Source organism: Caretta caretta, chromosome 10 (assembly GCF_965140235.1).
Source record: "Caretta caretta isolate rCarCar2 chromosome 10, rCarCar1.hap1, whole genome shotgun sequence".
Lineage (NCBI taxonomy): Eukaryota > Metazoa > Chordata > Testudines > Cheloniidae > Caretta > Caretta caretta.
In genome coordinates this window covers 69,337,171-69,363,668 of record NC_134215.1, presented here as the reverse complement: position 1 = coordinate 69,363,668, position 26,498 = coordinate 69,337,171, and the positions used below count along the sequence as shown (strand labels likewise).

The 26,498-nt window shown below is 40.4% G+C and overlaps 1 protein-coding gene across 6 annotated transcripts in view; it reads right to left on the bottom strand.

Moving 5' to 3' along the window:
• CTXND1 (cortexin domain containing 1) overlaps positions 1-24,179 on the bottom strand; it is a 42,727-nt gene extending 18,548 nt beyond the window's left edge. For 4 of the 6 annotated variants that reach the window (XR_012670285.1, XM_048867760.2, XM_075133161.1 and 1 more), the window contains exons 1-2: positions 23,927-24,179; positions 1,178-1,247 (exon numbers count right to left, since the gene is read on the bottom strand). Coding sequence is in view for 2 of the 6 variants with exons in the window: in XM_075133161.1 (XP_074989262.1) it covers positions 1,178-1,183 (6 nt within the window). In the remaining 4 variants the exon portion in view is untranslated. Of the gene's footprint in view, positions 1-1,177; positions 1,248-22,755; positions 22,898-23,926 lie in introns of those variants that run through there. The other 2 variants (XM_075133162.1, XM_075133159.1) reach the window with 2 other exon arrangements.
• Positions 24,180-26,498: the final 2,319 nt, after the last annotated feature.

The window sequence follows — 26,498 nt, the reverse complement described above, 5'->3', positions numbered from 1 at the left end:
TTAGTCTTAATTTCTTTCATTTTAATAAATGGCTCTTAAATAGCTGCAGCAAGGAAGAAATCTGACCTTTTCATTTGGCTGCCTGCTGGGCTTGCCTCACCCTCATGTCAAGTGAGGTATATAGAATTCTTCATAGCTCTGCCTCCGTTTTCTTCTAGACTCTGCTCACTGCTGAGAGCTGGCTGGAGAGTCTGCTGTGAGAGCAATTTAGGGGGATGGCTCAGGGAGATATCTGGACTGTGGTGTAGCCAGAACAGATGCTTGGGGCTTGAGCTGTATCTTTCTGGGCAGTCACCAAGCACATAAAACACCTATATTCTATTCTAATGAAGCAAGGAGAAGGGATGCTGACAGGAGTCAAGCAAAAGATAAAGGTTGAGACTAGATACAAGGTCAGTTTATCTTCTATTTCTACTGCTCTTACTCTGGTGTGTAGCTTTACTGACTCCAGTGGAGTTACTCTGAATACATGCTGGCCTCAGTGAGGGGAATGAGACCCACAGTATATTAATCTAAGAGTCTGTATTTACATGACTGATAACAGTGTGTGGAATTCTCCCTGCCTTCCTCTGAGAGCTTTTAGAGCCCTTAATTTGGCTGCATCCAGAACATCCAAGAGTGTATGAAAACATTTGATTGTACTTCAGAATGGCTTGTTTCTGGTTTTTGATGAAGATTAAGGGCCATTCTTAATTTTATCCAAGATGGTTTGCTCAGCCTCCAGCTGGAAATGGACTGTGTCACTTACACAGGCTTTTGATCAGAAGTAACTCTGCTTAACGGAATACCCAATTACATGCAGATCATAGTCAGGCCTGGTGAAAGACCCATTTTGCAACAATCCCCAAGCAACAGAAGCAATCTGTCCTAGTGGGTGCACGCACATCCCCTAAGCTCCCCGGTGTCATTAGTCCATCAGACAAATTCCTAACTGCCCTTTGTATCCAGCGCTCTCTTCCCTGTTTAACAGAAAATTTTCTCTCATTTCTTGTAATAAAATATAGGCAGTGTACAGGGAGGGGAGGACAGGGAAACCATGTTGGATTTCATAAATACAATTGCATGCATACCTTCCAGATATGAGGCTTTCAATCGTATGTTAGCATTCCAGTAATGTGGGTCTAAGTCCCAGTTGTGAATGTACCTAAAGTTTCGTTGGTGCTCACAATGGCTTTACCTGCATGCAGACGCTAATCAGATTCACTTCCACGCAGACCTGGAAGCAGTTCTATTGTCACCTAGATCGCCTGCAAAACAAACAAAAAACCTCCTTTGCACATGCACAGTGAATGTTACCGATTTCCATTACACTGCAGGGACTCTCTGTAGCAAGAGACTGAGGGGGCATTCGGTCCGGATCCCCCTGATTTAAAGGAGAAACTCCATTTTTATTCATATCCAACTTTTCCCCAAAAGAACATCCCTGGTACAAAAATGGGGATTTTATTTAAATCCAAAATTCTTGATGTATTTTTGTAAACAATGTTTCCTCCAGAGCGAAAGATAAAGTTATAAGTTAATAGGTCTCTGGAATCTGCCGCATTTCCTCGGCTGCCTTTTAGAGCTGGCTGGACATTTTTTTCTTTTCCCCTCATCCCCCACCCACTCCCAAAAACATTTTTCATTGGAAAACACCAATTAGTTGAAAATAAATTTCTTTGCAGAAAAGGGTCAGTTTCCATATGTTTTGGCTCAATTTTTTTTAAAGACGTTTGAAATTGTTCATGTTTCACTGCAAAGTTTTCTCTAAATAACTGTTTCGAAATGGAAGCCAATTACAGTTTTTTTAAAAAAGGATGTTCTGAATTTTTTTTTTAATTTTTATTTTGTGAAAATTGAGGTTTTTGACTTTGTCCCAGTTCAGGAAATGTTTTTTCCCCTGTTTTTATTTATTTTCCCCCTCAAAGATCCTATGATATCAACCAAAGAGGATTAGATACAGCTCCTCCTGAGTGCATCAGTGCCACCGTCCACTCAAAGGGGTTTCTCATGTGTATCACAATTTGCTCCTCTGGCTAGGGACTCAGTGTGTTGCCTCCTTTAATGCTTCTAACCTCTGCTGGGCCATAGAATTAGAGACTGGACTCAACACTCAAATTCAGATTCTCAGTTGATGCTAAACCCCAGGGCCAGTCCTGCCCCTGAACTTTTTAAGTAACTGTAATCTCATCAGCTAATATAAAAATTGCTCAAATAGTTGATCTCTTTTCTCAGTTTTGTCCCCAGATGCATGTCAAATGAATTCACCACTAATTTAAACTTCAGATCTATAAAATAAGTGACTGGACACTTAATCCTACCATAATATTTCTAATAATTCAACTTTATAATCCGAGACAGTAAATATTTAATGGAAGTGAAATACTGTGGTTGGATCCAGACTAACTTTTCGGTGCCTAGAAAGTAGGGTTGTAAAAAAATTAATTGCACTGTTAAACAATAATAGAATACAATATAATTTAAATATTTTGGATGATTTCTACATTTTCAAATATATTTATTTCAATTACAATGCAGAATACGAAGTGTACAGTGCTCACTTTATATTTTGATTACAAGTATTTGCACTGTAAAAAACAAAAGAAATAGTATTTTTCAATTCACCTCATACAAGTACTGTACTGCAGTCTCTTGACCATGAAAATGCAGCTTACAAATGTAGGGTTTTTTGTGTTACATAACTGCCCTCAAAAACAAAACAATGCCCTCAAAAACAAAACTTTAGTGCCTACAAGTCCACTCAGTCCTATTTCTTGCTCAGCCAATTGCTAAGAGAAACAAGTTTGTTTACGTTTATGGGGGATACTGCTGCCCACTTCTTAATTACTGTGCCACCTGAAAGTGAAAACAGGTGTTTGCATGGCACTGTTATAGCTGGTGTTGTAAGATATTTGTGTGCCGGGTGCGCTAAATGTTCATATGCCTCTTCATGCTTTGGTAGGGTGACCAGATCACAACAGTAAAATATCAGGACACATTGGGGTGACATCAGTCCTGCCCACAGTCCATCCCCGCTCCTCCAAGGCTCTGCCCCAGGTCTCGCCCTCCCCCCCCCCCCCGCCACCATTCCTTCTTCATCGCCCGGCCCACTGCTGGCTTGCTGCATCCCTCCTCAGTCCCCTACCCACTGCTTGCCTCTTCACACCCCCTGCCTGTTGCTGGCCCATCGCTCACACCTCTTCACCCTCCCTGCCCGCCACTGGCTCATTGGTCGCCTTTTCACTGTCTACAGTGCCAACTTCCCCTCTGCCCAGTGTCCACCCCACTGCCTCTTCCTTCCCCCATTCCACCTCCTTCCCCCAAGTCCATGCTCATGCCTCTTCTCCACTTCCTCCCCTGAGTGCACCGAGGGGAGGCTTCCCCTCCCTCCCGGAAAGTCCTAAGTGCTGCCAAAGAGCTGTTCGGCGGCAGGGGTGGAAGTGCTGGGAGGGAGAGGGAGGAGCAGGGATGTGGTGCACTGTGGGGGGGGAGAAGGAGGTGAGGAGGGAGGATCTTGGCTGCTGGTGGGTGCAGAGCACCCGCTAATTTTTTCCCATGGGTGCTCCAGCCCCAGAACACCCACGGAGTTGGCGCCTCCTGCCTTCTCGCCTCCTTACCTGAATATCGGGACAAATGCGGTCCCAATCGTACATCAATTGGGATGCAGGACAAAGGGTTAAAATAGGGACTTTCCCGATACTTAATGAGACATCTGGTCACTCTATGCTTCGGCCATCATTCCAGAGGACATGCTTCCAAGCTGATGATGCTCATTTTAAAAAAAAAATGCGTTAATTAAATTTGTGACTGAACTCCTTGGGGGGAGAATTCTGTGTCTCCTGCTCTGTTTACCTGCATTCTGCCATATATTTCATGTTATAGCAGTCTCTGAGGGTGACCCAGCACGTGTTCTTAAAACGAACGACAACTTTCACTGCAAATTTGACAAAATGCAAAGAAGGTACCAATGTCAGGTTTCTAAAAATAGTTACAGCACTCGACCCAAGATTTAAGAATCTGAAGTGCCTTCCAAAATCTGAGAGGGATGAGGTGTGGAGCATGCTTTCAGAAGTCTTAAAAGAGCAACACTCCAATGCGGAAACTACAGAACCCAAACAACCAAAAAAGCAAATCAACCTTCTGCTGGTGGCATCTGACTCAGATAGTGAAAATGAACATGCGTTGTTCTGCACTGCTTTAGATCATTTTCAAGCAGAACCCATCATCAGCATGGACACCTGTCCTCTGGAATGGTGGTTGAAGCATGAAGGGACGTATAAATCTTTAGCGCATCTGGCACTTGAGACGCCAGCTACAACAGTGCCATGCAAATGCCTGTTCTCACTTTCAGGTGACATTGTAAACAATAAGCCAGCAGCATTATCTTCTGCAAATGTAAACAAACTTGATTGGCTGAACAAGAAGTAGGACTGGGTGGACTTGTAAGCTCTAAAGTTTTACATTGTTTTATTTTTGAATGCAGGGGGTTTTTTTTACATAATTCTACATTTGTAGGTTCAACTTTCATGATCTTGAGATTGCACTGTAGTACTTGTATGAGGTGAATTGAAAAATACTATTTTGTTTATCATTTTTACAGTGCAAATATTTGTAATAAAAATAATATAAAGTGAGCACTGTACGCTTCGTATGCTATGTTGTAATTGAAATAGATTATATTTGAAAATGTAGAAAACCTCCAAAATATGTAATAAATTTCAATTGGTATTCTATTGTTTAACAGTGCAATTAATCGTGATTCTTTTTTTTAATCGCGATAAATTTTTTTGAGCTAATTGCGTGACTTAACTGCGATTAATTGACAGCCCTACTAGAAAGCAATTCTTTAATTGCTGCCTCCATTTAAAAAAAAAACCTAATTGTCCTTTTATGCTTAAAATTCTTTCAGGAGGAAGTCAATACTCTATTTTAGTAGCATAGACACCCTGTGATCCTGATTACTCAAATAAATTTTAGTCTCTAAGGTGCCACAAGTACTCCTTTTCTTTTTGTTGTCTACCTGTAGCATAAAGTAAGGTGTCTCTGGGTGGGTGGGTTGGTTGGTTGGTTTTTAACTTTTCTTAATTTTTTGTCCCTTTCTCCAGTCAGAACTAATTCATACACTGGTGCTTCAAAAAGCTTCAGATCAGTTTGAGTAATCACATTTTCATGAGTTAATCTGCTTTTGAAATCATTTGTATATGAACAAGAGAGAAGTGTTCCTCAGAACATTTGTTTTAACAAATCTATATAATAAATTACTAGCAGTTGATAGTTCCTTTGAAGATTAAAGAGATCGTTTGTGATTGCCCAAAGAGTTGATGAACACATAAATCAGCCTGGAGAAAGCATTAAAGGCTTGTATTGTACCAACATTTTTCTCTGACTTTTAATGTTGAGAAACTTTGGTCACATAATCTTTATTTGGAAGATGATTCAAGATATTTTTTAAATAATTTGGTTGTTGCAATTTAGTGAGTACCCCCCACCCCTTAAATGGATCAAATAGCTGATCCTCTTTTGTTCACTTATGAAGCACTTGGCACTGTTAGCTAAATGTTGTTTAGCCCAACAACGGAGCAAAGATTCCAGGAGTTACTGGTAATTACATTAGATCTCAGGTTTCAGAGTAGCAGCCATGTTAGTCTGTATCCGCAAAAAGAAAAGGAGGACTTGTGGCACCTTAGAGATTAACAAATTTATTTGAGCATAAGCTTTCGTGAGCTACAGCTCACTTCATTGGATGCATTCAGGGGAAAATACAGTGGGGAGATGAAACAATGGGTGTTACCATACACACTGTAATGACAGTGATCAGGTAAGGTGAGCTATTACCAGCAGGAGAGCGGGGTGGGGGACGGACCTTTTTGTAGTGATAATCAAGGTGGGCCATTTTGAGTAGCCTGAGAATGTTGCTGAGTTAGGAAGATCTACTGATTAGAGCTAAAAAGCTGATTGCTGGAATCTCAAACTCTGGAGAACAAGCATCTCCCATCTTCCAAGCTTTAGTTCACCACTAGATAACTCCTGGTCAAACTTCTGCTTCACGATGAGCCTGAAAATGTCTAGAAGCCTCACAAAGTAAAGCAAAATAATAATGAAAATCATGGATCAGCAGTAATGTATGGAGTGGGATATGAGCACTTATGATTTACCCTCTACCCCAAAAGACAATTTGGAAGGTATGTTGGTAAGGTAGGTTGAGGGAGGGAAGGCGGGGGGGGGGGGTATTGTAATGTGCATTTAGAGGGACAAAGACAGGCCAAGCAGAGACTGAGTTCCAAAAAAATATTTTTCTCAGGGTGCCTCACACCTATAAGGGAGCCCTAAATATTTTAATTTTTGTACTTAATTCCATTAATGTCACCGTCCTTCCAGCTGAGGAGGGCTGGCTTGGACTCGTTATATTGTCCTGAAGTGGCCAAAGGGCTAGTTGATGAACAATGGTAGACACACCAGTCCCTCCCAGCCCCAGGAAGAAGTGGTCTTCTGCATAGGTCAGACTGGGGGAACCGTGCAATGTATCTCTTTCCAGCATGAATGTGACCATATGTTTCTGCAGCAATACTGGCTGTTGCTGTGTTGTTTTTTAATGTTAATACTTGTAGGGCTTAACTTCTGTGCCTTTTGTATAGGGCTTTGAGATCCTCTTGTGTGGTGCTATCAAACTGCAAAGTCATAGACCTGATGCCTAGAGATTAGATGGATTTGAATAGCCATCCTCTAATGATGTCTTAATGCAGAATACATATTTTCAGGAAAGGAAGGCTGATAACCCTCAATGTACACTTAGCCTTTAAACATATTGAGTGGCAATACAGGAAGTCCTAGAGAAATAAATGGATTTGGCCTTTAAACCAAGGCTTGTAAATGCTGTGCAGCTATTATGTGACCCCGAGCAGGTGTCTGCCAATGAGGTTGAAAACCACTGCTCCATCCTATTTAAACTTTACAGAATGAGGCAAGTATTGGTTGTCCTCATTTTGTGACGTTTTACCAATTAATCAGTGCTCGGAGAACTGTAAGCGGAACTATGTGGAAATTTCTCCCTGCAGGCAAAGCTGGAAAAGAAAAAAAGCAAGATGTGTATTTTCCTCTCACGCTTCAAATAATTTTACAGAAATGCAAGGTATGTTTTATGGGCAGAGCACCTTTTCCTTCCTGTGAAAAATCTGTCTGGGTGGATGAAAGCCCAAATTCTCTGACACAAAGTGCATTTCTCCCAGGAGGCAAATTTGTTGCATTTTTACCTTTAAAAAGCTACATTTATGAAGTGTATGTGTGTATATAATGCTCTTAATCTGGAACAAATCTGCAAGGATTTCACAGTGCAAAGACACTATGGCTTTGTGGTGGCTGACCATGTAAGATACATAAGCATTTATACCGTACTATATTTCAATACAGGCATGCCTGAGAATCAGGGCAATACTATACATTTTTATCAATATAAATTATATGACACCCAGAACCAGTATCTAAATCCTGTGCAAAAATTCCCAGTACAAAAGAATAGCCAAAAAGCCCAGATGCACAGACAAGTGCTACAAACTTGTCACAAGGGCAAACCAAACAAACATCGGGCAAAACAATCTATTAGTTAAAGGTATAAATTCTCTACTGGTCTAAAGAATGAGAGGAAAAGGGGCATTGCAGACTAGAAACAGAAGCAAGAGTCCCCCAAAATGGCTTGCAATGGGATATCTGACATAAATGGCTATTTTAGGAAATTATTAGAGAGCAGATACTTTGTGTCAGGCAAAACCCCGTAGAGAATCGTCTAGCTATTCTTTGTCCCCTCTTATATTGGCTGGTCATCTCTTAGCTGTTTGTTAGCTAAGTCTGATGGTACTTTGGCAGTGGGAGACACAAGAATTTCATTACTATTTCCTGTCTGGTATCTGTTCGGGCAAACGCACTTTAAGTTGCCATGATAATCACTATGGTCTGAGATGCTCTGTTTCAGAGATGCAGACAGGGGAATTTACCAAGTGCTCAGCACCACAGAAAATTGGGCCACATCATTTCCAGACAACCCTTCTATACAGTCCCATAGAGACTACTGCACAAAAGCATCCTGTTGGTGAGGATCCAGTTAGTATCTGGATAAACCATATTTTCAGCTGTCTCCCAGTGGGATGCGTTCTCCTTCAGAAAGAAGCCAGATGACTTTGAAAGGCTTTGGCCCATTTGTAATAAGAGGGAAATGCATTGCATTTACTTGACGGCGCTGGCTGGGATGAAGGAACCTGATAAGTATTTGAGAATAAATGACCCCTCTGGCCTCTGACTCTGCAGGTGTGTAACACATCAGATTGCAAATATTCTCTCTTGCATGTTAAGAAAGATCTGGTGAAAGTCTGTATGAGCTAATGGTTTGAGTAGAGGGCTCAGTCAAGAAGGGTCCTGGGTTTGTGTAGACTTGCACTCTTCTTTTTTTCTTTTTTCTTTCAACACATGCATTCCTAATCTTTTTATGTCTGTTTCCCATCTGTTAAATCTGTACATTAAAGCCTTGTTGTACTAAATAATAGCAGTGTTCCTGGACACACAACCTCCAAAAGGAAATCTCGGCCTAGTCAGGATACACAACCACCATCTCTTCCCCCACAAAACCATTTCCAGCTCCACAGAGCAATGTCTGGAACTAATAAAAAAGGAGTGAGAGCCAAGCTTTTAAAAAAGGAAGCATGTAATGCCACAACTGCGGTAATTTACAGTAATGGCAATGATCTGTCTTACTGGGTCACTTTCTAAAGCACTATGTAAGAGCTAGTTGGTATTTGCATGTACAAGCACCTGGCTGTGCAGTCACACTGTGTGCAAGATAGGCATGCAGATCTGCAGTCACAAATCCATAGTGTGAAATGAGCTTTGATGCCATAGATTTGTATTGGATGATTATGCTGTGACGTGCTTATGTATAAGGACCAGAAAAATAACTTCAGATCAATCTCTGAAATCTTCCACTGTAACTGATTTAAAATGTGGCATGAATTTAAAAGTACTCTATGGGTACAACTCCTTGGAACAACATAATTTTTCCATGTCAGTCCTTTAGGTAATGACAACATGAGCATGGGAGACAGTGGCCTTGGGGGTGAAAGAACAGGATTAGGAGGCAGAGGATCTGGATTCTATTCCCAGCTCTGTCACAAAATTAGTGTGACTTTGGACCAGTACTTTCATCTCTGTCTGCCTCCATTTTCCCAGCTGTAAAATGGGATGATGCTGTTAATCTAGTCACAGAGAGACTGTCTAGATTAATGTGTGATTTCTTCTTGGCCACTCCTCCCTCCCTCCCCCAAATTGATTAACTGTGTTAAAGAGCAAGATCACATTACTATGCCAAAAAGAATAGAAGCCAAATTCTCTCTCTCTCTCACACTCACACGCATTATATATATATAGTGATTATACTATAGCAATGGTTTTCAACCTGTGGTCTGTGGACTTTTGGAGGTCTGCAGGATATATCTAAGATTCCCAAAGGGAAGTTCAAAACCACTGTACCATAGCATTGCAAATGCTAATCTGGTGGCATTGCACTACCAGTCTAGGAACTGCTGCTGCTGCCTTTCAGAGGACACTGACTCTGTCTTATATCTAGTCAGATGATAGAGAGCAATGAAGAATTTCCTGTGAAAACTGCCCAAGCAACTAAAACATTGCTTTGTGCCATCAGCGCAAGGGCTAAGATCTGGCCCTAAGTCAATTCTCTGATTGCTTTCTGTGGGCACAGATTCAGCACCTTGCAGATTCCCCAGGCATTAAGGAATCTGTGGTTGACATTGAGCCACCATATTGACTTATGCACCACTCTCCCTTCCTGCCCCTGGCGTGTGGGACATGGCTCGGGAGAAAGGAAGCATGGCTGGGACATCTTTCTCTATGATCCCTGGCTGCTAAAACAGCCCTTGGGGGGGCTGTGGCTGGAGTGAAGACAAGCAGCCTCAAGCTGCTCTATAGCTGCCAGCCCAGCCTCTGGCATTAGTGTTCAGTTGCGGGTGGGGTGGGCACAAAGATGGGTTAACACCACTTCTTTTTTTTTTTCCCCTCCACTCTGCACCAAGGGCGACAGAGTCTGGACTCTTGTCCACGCTTGCAAGTTGCTTCCTTGCTGCTGATGCACTCTGTGAATGTGTACAGATATTCTGTCGTCTCCTATGAGGATTATGCTGTAAGCACCTGGAGTCTATATCAAATGTGCAGTTAGAGCTACTGTTTCAGACTGCGGAAAGGAGCTCTGATTCCAGACCTGTGCTTCAGACTGTCTGGTTTTTTCTTTGCTACTTCAGCAGACTATTGAAAGTGTGGTGCTTGATTCAAAAAATTAATTGTGCAATTACATTCTGTCTTCAAATAGATTAGTAGCTTGTCAATATACTGTTGGGAATCAAGCTGTCAGAACTCTGATCATGTTCAGTTTGTAAAAGGGTTTGTTTTGGCACAGCATCTAACAGTTCTATACAGAGCATAGATAATATCTGATTGATATGCCATTAGCCAAGATGATGCACTTTCATGTACATAGTGCACAAGGAGCAAAGAGCTCTTCATCTGAATGAGCAGATTGACATGTCTTATGTACAAAAAGCACTTTACTTCGGGGGGGAGGAAACCCCCACTGATTGTCTAGAAGGTCTAGCCCAAACTGAGTTTCTCTTTTTAATTGCCTTATTAGTCTGGTTTCCCTTGTGTTAGGATCATAGAATTAGAATAAAAAATTCAGATTGGAAAAAAGTGTAAATTTTTAACAGCAAAAGTAATTAACCATTGGAACAACTTTCCAAAGATTGGGAGTTAAAAGTTGACAGTGGCAGATTTTCTATCAAGATTGGATCTTTTTTCTAAGATTTGCTCTAGGTCAAACAGGAATGAATTCAGGGAAGTCCTATGGCCTGTGTTATACAGGAGGTCAGGCCAGATGACTGCAGTAATCTCCTCTGGCCGTAGAATCTGTGAATATAAAACCAATGGACTGAGTGACAAAGAAGTTCCTCAAATTTATCCAATCAATAGCTATCCCAGCTAGACTCCTGTATTTCACTATTACTTTTGTATTACAGTTGCAAAACAGGATTGGGTAATTTTACAAAATGGTTCTTTTTTTTGAAGTCTGCTAAAATGTCTTTTGTCTTAGTTTTAATTAATTTGATGCACTAATACAGGGCCTCCAGAACCAAATGATCTACCTAAAGGAAAACCCAGAAGTCCTTGAGTAACCAACCGTACCAATTTAAAAGGCGGCAATTCAAAAAAGGGGGGTTTCAGGTTGTAGCCCAGTCCCTACAGGGTAAGATGTACAGTTTTGTGCATTTAAATCTGGAGGTCTTACATTTCCCTTTCCCTGCCCCCTTGTCATTGATAAAACTTCATAAACCCTTTCAAAAAATCTCTAAATTACACAATATAGTGCTGGGTCAAGCCCTAGCTTGATACCGTTTCTATGTCACTCTCACTCTATATTTCATGATTATCAGCTTTGGTCTTCCATTGCATTATAACATTCTTTATGTGAATTTCTAAAATGTGGTGTCTTATTCAAAAAATAAGTACTAGGGTAATATTGAACATTAATTGATCAGATACGTGAATTACTAGGGTCTTCTCCCTATCCCCATCAGTATAATTGTTTGATTATTAGTTGTAACTGTTTGAGGATGGAATACTTTCAAAGTATGTTTGGACACTATACATGGTAAAGAAACTCTGATCAGTTTCTTTCTGTAAATCCCTTCCCACACATTTTTTTTAAAAGATTAATTTTTTTAAAAAGAAAACAGATATGACAGGCTATAAGAAACCAGAAATAAAACTTGGTCATCTCTTACCTGAAACTTTCCAACTCCTCCTGAGTATTACATGCTTATATTTGCATTACATTTCCCACTGACATCCGATGAACCCCAATCCTATATTTTCCTACCAACAAATTGATCTTTAATAACACATTAAGTTAGCCTAGCTTGAATGAGAGCAGCCACACTGAGGCATAACACTCCAGCTACACAGAGCAGTCTTAGCCGCTGATGAGTTGTGCTGACTTGAGCTGTAGCCTATATCAGTGGTTGTCAATCAGGGGTCTGGGTTTCAGGGGGTCCACCAAACATGGCTGGTGTTAGACTTGTAGGACCCAGGGCAGAAAGCCAAAGCACTGCTGTGCAGAACTGCAGCCAGGGGCCCACCACCCAGGGCTGAAGCCAAAGCCTGAGCAACTTAGCTTGGTGGTCATCCCGTGATGTGGGGCCCTGGGCCATTGCCCTGCTTGCTACCCCTTTACGCTGGCCCTGGCTTTTATATGCAGAAAAACCCATGTCATAGCTTAGCCGTGGAGTTTTGATAGCATGTAGGGAAGGGCCTCAGAAAGAAAAAGTTTGGTAACCCCTGGCCTATATCACCTGAGGGACCAGCCAATTTGAATTAAAAACACCAATACACTTCAGTTAAAGGTTTTGGTATATGAATAAGATTTGAGGTAGAGCAATACTCAAGTTAACTCTGCAGTACAGACAAGCCTTTAAAATATTCAAGCAAAATGAGGTGACTTACTCTTGTTCATGAATATATAAGTCACTTTTAGGGTCACGTGGAAACAAATCAGGCACAGACGTGGGTACAGAGTTTAAGCTCTTTTTAATAGCAGAGCCCGCGGGAGCTTGCCGCACACAGCATGTGAACCAGACCGACCTCCAGCAATGTTATCATATGGTGCCTTTTAGAGGATACATCATTACAGGTCAGATTTTCAGTTCTGGCCTTCATTTTTCTTCATACAACTCTTTTTACATGCAAAATTCACTATGCAGATGTTCTACAGTTGCAAAACTCATTTATGTAGTGGGGTAACCATCAGGTAGTGGGGTAACCATCTGTCTGAACTGTGCATGCAAATGAGGGTTGTGCTTGCATAAAACAGGTGCATTTATAGTCTGAGTTACACATGCAGAAATGGGAGCACAAAAATGGAAGCCAGCTTGATATTGCCACAAAACTTAGCCATAAATATATACTTATACAAGTCTTTCTATAAATCAATGCTGTGACCATTGCTGAAGAAAACCCAAGTGCAGCTAGTATGTCAAATTGCTCAGTAACATAAGTCAGTTTGTTGATACATACTAATTGTCATCTTGCCAGGGTTAATAATCCCTGTGGTGATAATACAGAGTAGGTGGGTGATCGCTATAGCCATTAATGCATAAATGATAAGGTGCATAACTCATCTTAACAGTCATGAGTCTTTTTAATGGTAACTTCCTTAATGGGAAAGAGGGGAGTACTGAGAAGCTGGAAAAATAACTAAATGGGCTAGAAGGGCTGGCTTCAGAGGAAAGTAATGGGCTTGATTTGCAGCAAGGGAGATTCAGGTTAGATATTAACAATTTTTCTAACAATAAGGATAGTTAAGCCTTAGAATAGGCTTCCGGGAGAAGTTGTGAAATCACCATCACTGGAAGTTTTTAAGAACAAGTTTGTCAAACACCTGTCATGGATGGTCTAGGTTTATTACTTGGTCCTGCCTCAGCTCAGGGGGCTGGACTTGACTTCTTGAGGTCCCTTCCAGCCCTACATTTCTATGAAAGTTTCAAGAGTCATAGTCTCCATTGTGACCATAGCAACTGCATGTCCAATTAGATGCGCAATAAAACTAATTTTCACTTTCAGCTTGGCTAGTTGGATGTCTGGTTTGAAACTTTCCTACCTGAGCATTGAATATTTCCATTTTGTTTTTATTGAACGTAAAGTAGACTTCTTTAACTAAAGAAACGTTAGTTATTTCAGGTGTGACAGTGTTGGGCAACAGCAGTTATACCAACAGTGTCACACCTGAAATAACTAACGTTATACCAGCATTAGGATGACTGGATCATCAAGTAATCTCCCCAGAATAAACCTGAGGAGAAAAGCTGTGCCCAGTTGATATATTGGGTTGAGGAGAGCCCAAAAGGCTAATTGGCCCAGAAAGTAGAAAAGGCACAGGAAGGAAGTGCTCAGGAGGCAAGGAGAGACTGGCAGGCTTTTGGAAGTCAAAGCCAGGAGAGACCTCCCAGAGAGAAAGATACCATCTGTCTCTCCTCTTCCTTGGCTGATTGAGCGAAGGAGTGTGAACTAAGGAGTGTATGTATATACAGAGCTGTACAAGTTTGTAAGAACACTAAATAAATTGCATGGGAAGAACACTAAATAAATTGCATGTGATGTTTGACCAGAAGAAGGTTTTGGAGCAGTTTGTCCCGCTCCTGTCTCTTTCCTAGCCACAATGCCGTCACAAGGTGACAATTGTGGCTTGGCTTTCAGGATTATTTTTGTATGTTTTTGTATGTTACAAAACAATAGCTAATTGTTGGAGATTTACATGATCTTAAAAAATATATATAAATGTATAAACTGGAATCTGAGACCTCAAGTTTCAGATGCAGCCAGTATGAGAACAAACTCTAGAAAATGATGTATGTAAATAGAACTGCTGACAAGTTTAACTAGAACGTCTGTCTCAAATGTTAATATGGGAACATACAAGCTGTGAGGTTTAAGCTTTGATTTATGGTCAGAGGTCAAACTTTTATTTTAACCAAACAAAGGTGAATGGACACACACACAGAGTCCTTTCAAATTAGGCTAATAAGCAGAGTGTGATTCATATATTGTACTTCTGTGTTCTGTACCAGTTTCAGGAAATCAGTACAGTTTAGGGGGAATGTCATATTGTTTAGTGTTCAATTGTGAAAATTGAAGTTCAAGTTCATAATGAATAACAGCAGCTTTGTGAATGCTACTATATAAATGGTGTCCCTATTTCTGAGAAGCAGAATTTTCTGGAGTTTGTCTATTGTGTGATCAGTCAGTTGCTCTTTTGTAACACTGATCAACCTTTAATGTCAGGAGACTTTTTTCCAGCTGCTGCTAAACCATTTTGAGGAATCCTTGATCCCTAAAGCAAGGTCAGTTGCTCCATGGGAAATGTACATATAATCCTTGTTGTGTTATTTCATTAATTGAGATCAGCACAGGCTTGGATATCCTCCAATTGTCATGTGGTTCTGTGGGCCGTTATTGGAATGCCACAATAAAATAGAAAATGCCAACGGCCTCATTCAGAAATGATGTAAATGGTGGCCTAAATTACTGTAGACATTGATAAGTCAGTGTCAATATGTGTAACTTGTACATTGAGTGCAGGAAGCATTGTAGCAATAATAGGGAGAACGTAAGGTAATGTTAGGTAAGCTGAGGGGATCTACTAGTTTCTTGGTTTTTGCTCATCTTACTACACCTCCTTCTGCCCTTCTTACCAACATGCAGCTATGCTGTCAATTAAGTGACCTCTGAATTTGGCCCCAGGTGTCAAAACATGCATATGATAAATTACACCGCCAAAGAAGGAAAAAATTCCAGTCCCTATGCAAATAAGCAAACGTGACTTTAACTATACGGTTTTAATTTCCTTGAATATCCCATTGTTACCAACTTACAATCTTGCCTACAGTGCCAATGTAATTTGCTTCTCTGTGATTAATTGTGAGCAGCATTGGGCATTCACGCTTTGCTGGTGCTTGTTTAAGCTACAAATAGATGTCCACGTATAAATAAGAGTATCTGTAAACTTGAGGCAATATTTCCTTGGTGCAAGCTGGAAATCTGCTGGGGAAAATTCGGCTGCAAATATCAAAAATATTAGCAAAGTAATCGTTCACTTCCCCATCCTGAGGCCATGTTCTGAGGTATGATGGCTAGCATTACTCGTTTTAATTTGCATAACCTAATAGCAGGCATAGTTGCTTCCTTTTCAACCCCTCCAAAGCTACCCACATTAATTTTCCGTACGCTATGTTGTTTGAAGTCTCATTAGCTTTGTTGGGCAGTAGTGGGGAATGCGGAAATCAGTCACAAAGCAGTGAAAAAATTCACGGTTCAATAAATTGTCTACAACTAGAGAGAGAGTATTGTGCAGTAACTTAGAGCAAAGGCAATGCTGTGAGTTACTCATCTACCCATGTGACTTCTGAGTATGGGGAACCTTTCAAAGAATTCTTTAAGCTAGGTTGGCTATGGGAAATAGGAGATTTAAGATTACTTCTTCATAAGCCTTGCCAGATCTCTTTCAATCTTCAATTTTAGCAAGGTGTTGACACCACAGAAACCTCCCCTTTAGCTGCCAAATCTGCTTGTTTAAATTGCTTTGCTACTGCCAGAATATGAATGGATTCTGCAGCAGCTTCCTGGAGAGTGAGTTTCCGAATGGCCAAGGTTTCAAAGTGTACTAGGAGGCCCCAGCTTCATTGGAAGGTGTATTACAAAACTGGGCTTAGTATCTCATTCAGCACGCGAAGTGGACAATAGAGCCTTGTTAGAGTGATTTAGGGCAAAGGTAAGTATTTCCATCTATTGTACAGAGTAAATAAAGATTCACATAATGCATAACCACAAGAATACATGTGTGGATGTGAAGGAAAGCTTTTTACCAGAATAAGCTCTATAGTCAGACTGTCAGTGCAGGAAGATCTCATGCATAGATTTTTTGGGGTCGGGGGAGGAAAGGGGGAAGCTTTTCCTCTATTTGGCTGTTGATTTTTAACCTGTAACCAACATGCATTTGAAGTAAAATGCAGCCCAATACTGCCCTCTAATATAACCATGTGACCCTATTGACACCAATGGAGTATTGGGGATGTTATAAGGGAAGAATTTGGCCTATGTTTTTATATTATAAACCTTAATTCTGAGCCCAGAGCACTGGAGTGACATAACAATGTGTACCCATAGGTCAGGTAGCTCCTCTTTCTATCTACAGATAGATAAAGTTGTTAAAAGTGGTAAATAGAGCAACCAGACTTTGGCTCATACACCTGTGACAGATCCAGATATTTCAAACACAGAAATTCTGTAGTCTTGGAATCCACTCTTCCATTAAAGCCATGTTTTTTGTAAATCTGATAGGAAACTATTAACCTCAAAGAGGTATAAGGTACCTTATATCTTACAACTCAAAATTGTAAAAATTTTGAAAGTCACTTTGAATGACCAGTCAAAACAGGATGTTTCAACATTGTCTGAACTTTTTTTCCTTCCAAAACAAACTTTCAGTGACCAGTCCTGTCATTGCAAAGGCTGCATTTTTTTAATAGACAGCTGCTCACTTCATTCTAACCAGCTCTTCTGCTGTCTTCAGTTGAGCCAGATTTCACCCAGGAGCTTGGGGGGGGGGGGCGGGGTTTTGGTTTTGTTTTTTTTTCTTTTACTTTTTCCCCCCTACAATGAATGTTCCCTTTGCACAGCTGAGAAGATATGTGAGAAAAAGTGGCTGGAACTTAGAACAGCTTGGGGGTTGCTGAAAGTCGCCCTAGCTGCAGGCAGGCAAGCCACCTGCCAAGGATTTAGAAGAGCTTTGTGTATCTTACTCTGTCGGCTTGCATGCCTGATAGCCCCCTGCTATTTTGTGGACGAGGGAATGGATGGTGTAGAGCCAGTAACACTAGCTTTGCATAACTTGACAGTTTCTTTGGATCAGGGGGAATCCTCAGCTGTCTCTGTAGCATAGCTTTTTCGCTGTACAGCCAAAGGAAATGCTGAGATTGAGCCTGTGTGTTACACACACACACACATTATTTATATATATATCTATCTAACACGGACCCATGCAACCCAGGTGGTTTAATCCTGGCTCATTTCTAGTTGAAGGATTAACTGCAGGAAAGATTAGGATGAAAAAACTGCAAGATGTTATCATTCTAGCTCTTGTTTTTTGTGGATGGATTTTCATGGTGGTCATGTTCCCTGTAGACTTTATACAGAACACCACCTCACAGCCCTTTTTCAACACACTCGGGGAGAATAGAGCAAGACTACCCTAGCCCCTGAAACATTGGAGGCCAGAAAGGTAACAAATGGTATTGAGGTATCAGCCTTTCCTCTGACTACTTTGTGGTCTGCCATGGAGACTTGGGATGAAGTGGTGCACAAATGTCACTCTTCTCCTGACCTGCCTGCTGTAATAGTCAGCTGCTTTCTTCATGAGAGACAAACACATCCAGCTGGAATCCATTAAGGTGACATGTAGCTTTTCCTTTTATAAAGTAGTAATTACCTTTTGGCAATTCCTGACTGAAAAACATTTTTGTTTATTTTAAACAGATGCAGCTTTATTTCCTTTCTGATTTAAAAATGCCTCTTTACTTTTAGGAGACACTATGTGCTTACCCCCCGAAACTTTAAACACTATTTTGCTAATAAAAGAAAGATGCCCTTGCTGGCTGATTTCAGTGGCCTTCAATGTGAGAGAGCTAAGGCTGTCTAGAGGACAGTTCATTCGAAGTCCCTAACTGTGCAGCAATGGTACACGGAATGTCCACAGACAGGACATTTAAAGTCATATGTTGTTAGATCAATTTAAAAATTTAAGAACTTTAACAGAATGTCCTGAGCTTGTACTATGCCTTTTCTTTAGTAGGCGTAAACTGAATCATTGATAGTCCTAATAACACTGGAAATTTAGGATGCCACATAACATCTTAGCCCACTATGCCCTGTATTCTGCAAATGTTACATTGCCTTGCAAATAGGGCCACTCTTGTCAACAGAGATACTTGTGAATAAGGACTACGCATGTCTGTAAGGGTTTGCAAGATCAGATTCTCTATCACGTCTGGCTTCCCAACCGGATCAAGCCACAATCAGCATAATTTCTGCAGATGAAAATGGCTCCTAGTTGCTTAAAAAAAAAAAGAGTTCTCAATATACTTTTAATGGAACCCTAAGATCTGATCCAAAGTCAATGGGAATCTCTCCATTGCCATCAGTGGACTTTGGATCAAGCCCTATGGTCACACAGTGCTGAGAATAAACTCCTTTACAGCAGCAATTAGTAAGAAACTTCTTAACTGCAGGACTGTGCTTATTAATCTGTTGCTGTTCTCCAGACATTTTTTTCTTTAAAAAAACTTGCTACACAAATTTCAGCATTGAGAACATGATTTGAAGGCAGGTGCTCTTAGCAAATGAGAATCTGCTTCTTCCCAAAATATACAGACACTGTCATACCCAGTGACAGTCATAATCTAAAAAGAAAAGGAGTACTTGTGGCACCTTAGAGACTAACCAATTTATTTGAGCATGAGCTTTCGTGACGAAAGCTCATGCTCAAATAAATTGGTTAGTCTCTAAGGTGCCACAAGTACTCCTTTTCTTTTTGCGAATACAGACTAACACGGCTGTTCCTCTGAAACCAGTCATAATCTAGTGTAGTTGTAGCTGTGTCAGTCCCAGGGTATTAGAGAGATGAACAGGTGAGGTAATCTTCATTTTATTTAATATCACGAACAGAAGTTGGTCCAATAAAAGAATTACCTCGCCCTCCTTATTACAGCATCAACGATGAGAGAGACATCTATGATATGATAGAGGGCAAGTGGCCTGAGTAGATCACATAATGCAGAGGTAAGCTGAACAGCTGATGATAATGATGTCTGGTCAACACACTGAAGGAAAAAACTAAGTGGTTGGGGAAGGGAGAAGAGGAAAGAGATCTTTTTAAAAGTAGCAAAAGAATCCTGTAACAAAATAGATTTTAGATAAGGACCAAATACTACCACTATCTGTTCTTTGTTGAGCAGGTCATTACAACTTTTGATAAGGTGAACTCAATAGCCGACTTCAGTCCTGATCCTGAAATAGGATTAGCTGATGGCTCAAGAGAAGCAGAGAGGAAAATTCTATAGTTTCTTATCACAGGAGATTCTTGCATTGCTAAAAGACTTGAAGGCAAAGCTGCAAAAGGGAGACTCTTTAAACTTCTGTAAATGTGAATTGTTTAATACAGGGATCATCTCACTCTACATTTCCAGCTTTCATAATTTTATTATGAGTCTTGGGATAGATGGTGGCTTTTTTTAAAGCCCCAGCTTCTGGAGTCATGTTTTTGGGTGGTGATTTAAAAAAAAATTAAAGTAATTTTCTAGACTTCCGGCTTGTGGAGAAAAGCTTGAAAACAAATCCTATGGGTTCAAAAACCAGAAGGCAAATAAAAAATGCAAAATGTATTTTTTAAAATCATGTGATTAAGACTATCTGATTTGAGTTTGAATGCTTGGGGTTTGTAATTCTGTAACTTTTTCACTACATGAGATCATCTCTCTTCCCACCCACCAATTATTAACCTGTTTGATTCCACACTATCCCTGTGGCAATTGTCACTTGGCAAACGTGTACAAAAGAGTTGAAAAGGACTGGAATCAAACTGCTTTTCTTTCTCCACTATGCCTCTGATCTAGTGGTTTAGTTTCCTCTGCCCTGGTTGCCCCAGAGTATGTCATTGGAGAAGATCCTGACTCTGGTCCTGCTAGTATCATTTGGCTCACTTCCAGTTGCAGTGATGTATATACATTACATTATAGCTATGTTAATGCTTGCATTAGGAAGGAGGAGTAAATTTGTTTTTAAAAAAAAAACTGCACAAATCAGCTCAGTCAGAGCACTTCCTAAACGCTGCTATCTTACCCTTTTAACCTCCTCAGATATAGTGCACTGTTCTTCGTGCACTGTTCTTCATGCACTGTAGGTCTGGGGACTCTTTGTGTGTGTGAAATCCAGTGTTTCAGCTATCTAAAAATATTGCCCATCAGTGCGGGGGAGAGGAACGCATCTGTTGTGAACAGTAGCTAATATGGAGTATCAAACAATTACCTTTGATATTTAATTACATTTCTTCCTAAATGATGCTTGAAGCACTGGCTCCAGTATTTGAAAATGTTTTGCGAAATACACTGGAGGGGTCTGATTTGAAATCACTCCTGGATCACAGCAGGCTAGAATAATGAAAGTTCCAAGTCATTTTCTTTCATAAATGAGAATAATTATACGCATTTAAGAGTATCTAGACAGTTAAACTATCCAGAAGCTTTGAATAACAGAATGGGGGGGGGGGAAATCTGTTTGTCACCTTTTTTTATTTTGTTGGAAAATGTGTGCTGTTTTAGGGCATATTACTGTCAAATATTCTTCATCCTTGCAGGAATGAAGAATGACAGCTCTACTAAAAATGCTATTAAAAACTGTTAGAATATAGTCAAGTATGTCCCTTGACAATATGCTGACTATTATATATTTTTATTGCATTTTCTGTGCCATTGTCTTCAGGTGCAAATGGGACATGTCTCCTTTAAATTGCACTTTGAAATTATTGAGCATATAGATCCAACTGCTGTATGCTCTTTGGTGTGTGTTTTTTTTTTTTTTTTTTTTGTAGCAGAGGTTTTGGTTCCGATATTTGGTTCACCAACCACAGGATGGTGCTGTCACATTTCATGTTGTATGTGAGCATCTATTTCAGTGCATCTGCAAATGAAACAAGTGGTAAAGGGATATAGCTACAGGAAAATATCCTTCAAAAAGTTACTGTGACTTGATTACCTTAAATGATGTTGATTAGTGATTTAAATGATGCTGATCAATTACTACAACTAACTATTATGAAAGTTAAACCTGGGAAACATTCCTTTGTATCTTTCTCCAATGTAAAAGTTGTAAATGGGATAAAGTTAATTCAGCCTATGAGTCAGGGCTTTTGCTAAGTTTGCCCTTAAAGTTGTGCTTAAAGGATGCAAAGCAGAAATTAAAGCACTTACACTCAATATTCTTATTCTACACGGCAGATTAATTGGATTTCACATTTAACATGTCAATTAATTTATTTCCACTTTGAACAATCACCACTGAAAAACTCTTCTAAATTCACAGTTCAGGACACTTAAAGACCCTCAGCAGTTTTCATGCTTCCATGTAATTGTCACTTGAATCCAATGTCCTCCTGTGACTGTCACGACAAATATAGTATCTTCCCAATATCAGCTCTTATTTGCATTTTCTCGTCTTCCCACTCCCAAATTTTGTTTCTAGGGAAAACATTTGGAAAACTGTCTCACTTTCAGCAAAGTTCACCACAAAATGAATCTGGTGGTAGTGTCAAGGCTGGGTGTGCTTAAATGCATTCTCACTATAGATGAAATAACTACTGTTCATACAGGATAGTTAACCGATACTAAGATTTTATAAGGCACATTCAAGGCCTTTAGCTATTTAACCCTCTAATGTTCCAGGTTCATTGCTGGGCAACTATGCAGAGATTATGGACTCATTTTCTATAACAGGATCTCAAAGTAACAAAGGCCCTGATCCAAAACACATTAGTTGAAAGACTCTGGTGGGCTTTGGCTCAGGGCCTTAGACAAGAGGGGCTGGAAGCACTATCAAGTTCTGTAAACAGAAGGGGGCAGGGAAGTGGAGAAGTAGCTTTAGATGCAGTCCCTTCTAATTGCAGATTTGTCCCTCTTGACAGTTCTTGTACTATTACTGAGGAATAACTTTAACTTATTAATTAGTCATCTTAATGACTTTAGCCTGACTGTACCATATGTCACAGGCCACCTAGACTGGAAGGAGAAAATTCTCTAGATTGCCTTCTCAGAGGGAGCAGATCTAAAAACCAGCTGTATGCCTACTTAAGTGTGTGTGTGTGGGGGGGGGAACAGTAAGATTTATGTACATGACATCTGAGAAGAAAAGCCTGATACCCCTCAATTGTAATTTCAATGTATTTCTTAATTTCTTCATTTTTGCTTAAGGCTAAAACATCTATGCTTAAAACAATATCCATGCACAAAATATTTCAACAAAAATTTTACTTCAGTCACGTCATTGGAACACTATAATTCCCAGTAAACAGTGGTTTACACTGAAATTTTTACAGAACTAACATGATGAAGTAAATGAACCAGATACCTTTTTCTTTTACATTCTGAGGAACTTCATTTTCCAGTAGTTCAGACAATAACTCTTAGACCAAAGTTAAGTGTTTAAATTTAGTGGCTTTTTTAACAAGACCTCACAGCTGCTTAATGTTAACGTTTGACTCAATGGTTTGGAGAATCTCTAACTAGAATTAATTGATAACACTTTAACTCTTTAAAATGATGCCTTTTATATTTGTTAAACTTTTTTTCACAACCCAAAATGGCAGTGGTGACCGCAATAGCCAGATTCAAATATATCTACAGCCAGAACCCCACAAAATACAGAATAAATGCAACTCAGAATTAGCCCTAAATTAACAAATTTTAAGATGTGCAGTTGAATCTGCCTCTAAAGATTAACTGAGTTTCTAGTGAAGGCCTATGATTATAACCCAAACTCCTCCTCTTCTAATACTTGCAAAATGAGAAACAAATTCTGTCTCATTATAAACTAAACTTCAAATCATGCTATCACTCAGCTACATGTTATAAATTACACAGTCTCTTACTGCAGAATGTGGGATCAGAAGAACATCTGAATTTATAAAAACAAAGATACAGTATGACTCAGTACTGCTTGCAAGTATTTACCAACAAATATCAGCTGCTACTTAGACCAATTATCTTAAGTATTTTATCACAAACTAGACCTCTCCACTCAAATCAAAATTATGGTGTCCATTCACATTGATAGTTGCAACAAACAACTTAACACTTGCCAGTCAAAGTCCCTCTAAATCTAAACATTAAAGTGAGAGCATGGAAAATAACCTGCATCCCAGCATATAAATTACAATGTATAATGTAATATAGAGGTGTGCACTATCATGTTAAGTGACATCCCTCCGTTAATCACTGTCAAAATGACTATAGAAAAGCATGACAAAGCTAACAGTACTAGTTCAGCCCAGAACCATACAGCAAACGCTCCTCCTCTGCAATATACACACACACACCATGTAAGATGTATGCATATCAGTTAAATTTGGTCGTCTCGGTTTGTGAATCAAGAGAACTATGAGACATTCACAGAACTCTGACGCTGCTCCTGGACTGTAGACTGACTGACTCTCTCTCTCTCAAAAAAAAGCTGCGGATCTTCAATTCCTAACTAATCGGAGGAAACCGGCCGTGCCTGCTGCAATATCAGAGTCACTTACTGCATTGCTTTTTCAGCTGAGTGGCAGTGGCTGTTCTTCTCAGCCACTCATGGTTTTGTCACCTGGACGGTTTCTCTCTTCTGCACAATTCAGCTCCAAAGTATCTGCATGTTGAGGGTAATGGCATTTGTTCTGTACTGGGGCTTTCTGGCTGCAGTGGCTGCTTGCCCTATCTATAGCCTCTGGTGTGTGCTAAGTAAGCAATCCACTGGGTCTTCGTAACGAAAGAATGAAGAGGCGCAGCTTTCGAGACCAGCTAAGAGGGTTTTGTAGCAATACCCACTGCATCCATACAATTTTAAAGGCAAAAGGGGCTGTGGCAGCCTTCATGCTGTCTTGTTGTCTGTTACAGAGCAATTTGGATGCATCCTGTGTCACAATAGAAGGCATAAAGGAACATAACACAATGTTTCAGAGAGATTTGGGGTTTACATTTAAAATGCATTAGCCCAGATTTGTAGGATTTTGAGTGAGCATTAAGTTATTTCATTCCAACCTTTTTAATACTGGGAAGTACAAGCCCAGGGGGTTCCTAGATTTGACACTTTATAATATCTACATGGGAATGGTATATTTGAGGGGGAGGGGGGAAGCGAGAATTTAAAACTTCTGGGATTAACATCGCAAATTAAACTTCCAGACACCATTTACTTGCCTGTACAGTGCCTAGAGCAGTTGGATCTGATCTTTCAGTGGGGTTGGGATGTTCTACAATAATAGAAATAATGAACAATAATAATAAGCTGGAGAAGAGAACAGGTACTAGCATCAAAAAGCTTGTCCTTAAGGCAGTCTTGACTTCCTTCCAGTGAGACACATGTGGCTATGAAATGTTTGGGGCGCATCATGAGGGCAGTGCAACTGTTCATCTCCCTAGCTAACTTCAGCAAAAATTGTGGCCTCTGTAGCGTTTTTCCTTGCATTGTTCTGCCAGTAACTTCAACTCCGGCCTTCGAGGGAACCTCTTAGGGATAAAGAACCCATTTCATTTCTGCTCTGCTCATTAGCAGGGCCTCTTGTGACCTGCTAGAGCTAATTGTCCGTAACTGCTTGTGGTAAATTTGTGTCGTCAAATAAATTGTAGCCCTTGTGGTGAAAGTGGGATGCTTTGCCCACGTAGCTGTCCCAATATTTAATAGCAGTGATAGTTTTTAAGAATAAACCTGTTAAAAGGAATCCCTTATTTCCAATCATTATTCAGAGTTCTGTGGATGTTGGAGAGTTGATCAAGAAGTGACTGTGGCATGAAGACCCCTTCAAAAACAGGAATGACTTTAAATTGTCAAGTGTATAGGTTTTAACAGTCTCATTGCTGTCAGAGAATTCCCGGAGGTGAGTATCCATTCAGGTAGCACCAGAAAAACCCACCCACCCAAGCCAGGAGGATTAATCAACTTTACAGGCCTATTAACTGAATCCTGAAAGGGCAGTCAAGGGCAGGCATCTAACAGCTGCACAGCCTCTCTGTAAGGTAGAGCCACAGTATGTCAATCAGCAGCACTTAAGCTTTTTCCTGTCCTTCTGGGATTTTTGTGGCACTGTCCCGGGAATGTAGCTTTGTGTCCTTCTCAACTCTGAGATTTTTGTTTTAATATTGTTTACAATTCTTTGCATTCTCACCTATATAAAGACTAAAGATTGAGTCACCATCTTATACATCAGAACCACCCCAGTATACTAATTTGCGCACTGAAGCATTTTAGACAGGGAAATTCGGCAAATGATATGTTTGCCACTGTTATTGGGTCTTTATAAAATGATGTGAGCCCACCTCAGTGTGGGGGGACTATTTTTTTTTCTGCACTCAAATGGTGGATGGGGATGGGAAACATCAAAGAGCAGTGTATCTTTTGAGCTGTATACAGAGCAGTATCAACACTGGGGCCTTTACCTGAAACTTTAAGTTTACTTAATACAATTATCATGTGTTAAGCATGCAGGGGGCTTGATGCTATAAAACACGCCAAAGAGGGCACAGTTCTGGCAGAAGAAGCATTCAGTATTATGGTATGTATAGGTGGACACCTTGCCCTGTAGTGGCCCCTGTTGGCCAGGTATGGTTCTGCAGCAGCCCAGTCTGTATCTCTCCTTTCATGGGGCTCCTTTAAATGCCACACAGGCTTTGATTTTTTTTTCTAATAATGTCCCTTGTCCCAGTGTCTCTCTTAGTGACCCAAAACACATCACAATGCTCAATCTCCCTCCTTGCTGCCACAGTCTCCTCTCTGCAACTCTTCTCTGCTTTGGCAAGCTCCTCTCTCCGCCTGAGTCTTTTCTATTCCCCTGGAGCCTATTCTCCCTGGTTTTCAGGCTCAAGCACCTTCCCTGGTCAAGGTCCTTGTAGGAGATCTGAGTAAATCCTGCTCACGGCAGCTCTTCTAGATATTTCCTTCAGGTCTCTTTTAGCAGCTCCTTAGATAATCCTTTCCCTTATTTCTCTGGGCTGAGAGAGGGGTACACAGGAAACCACTGTCTGCTCTTTGCCTGATTCCTTATTTTATAAGGCCCAGGCACCTCGCCTTAAGACCATGCAGTAAGGAATCAGTCCAGCTGTGCTGGCCCCTGCTCCCTC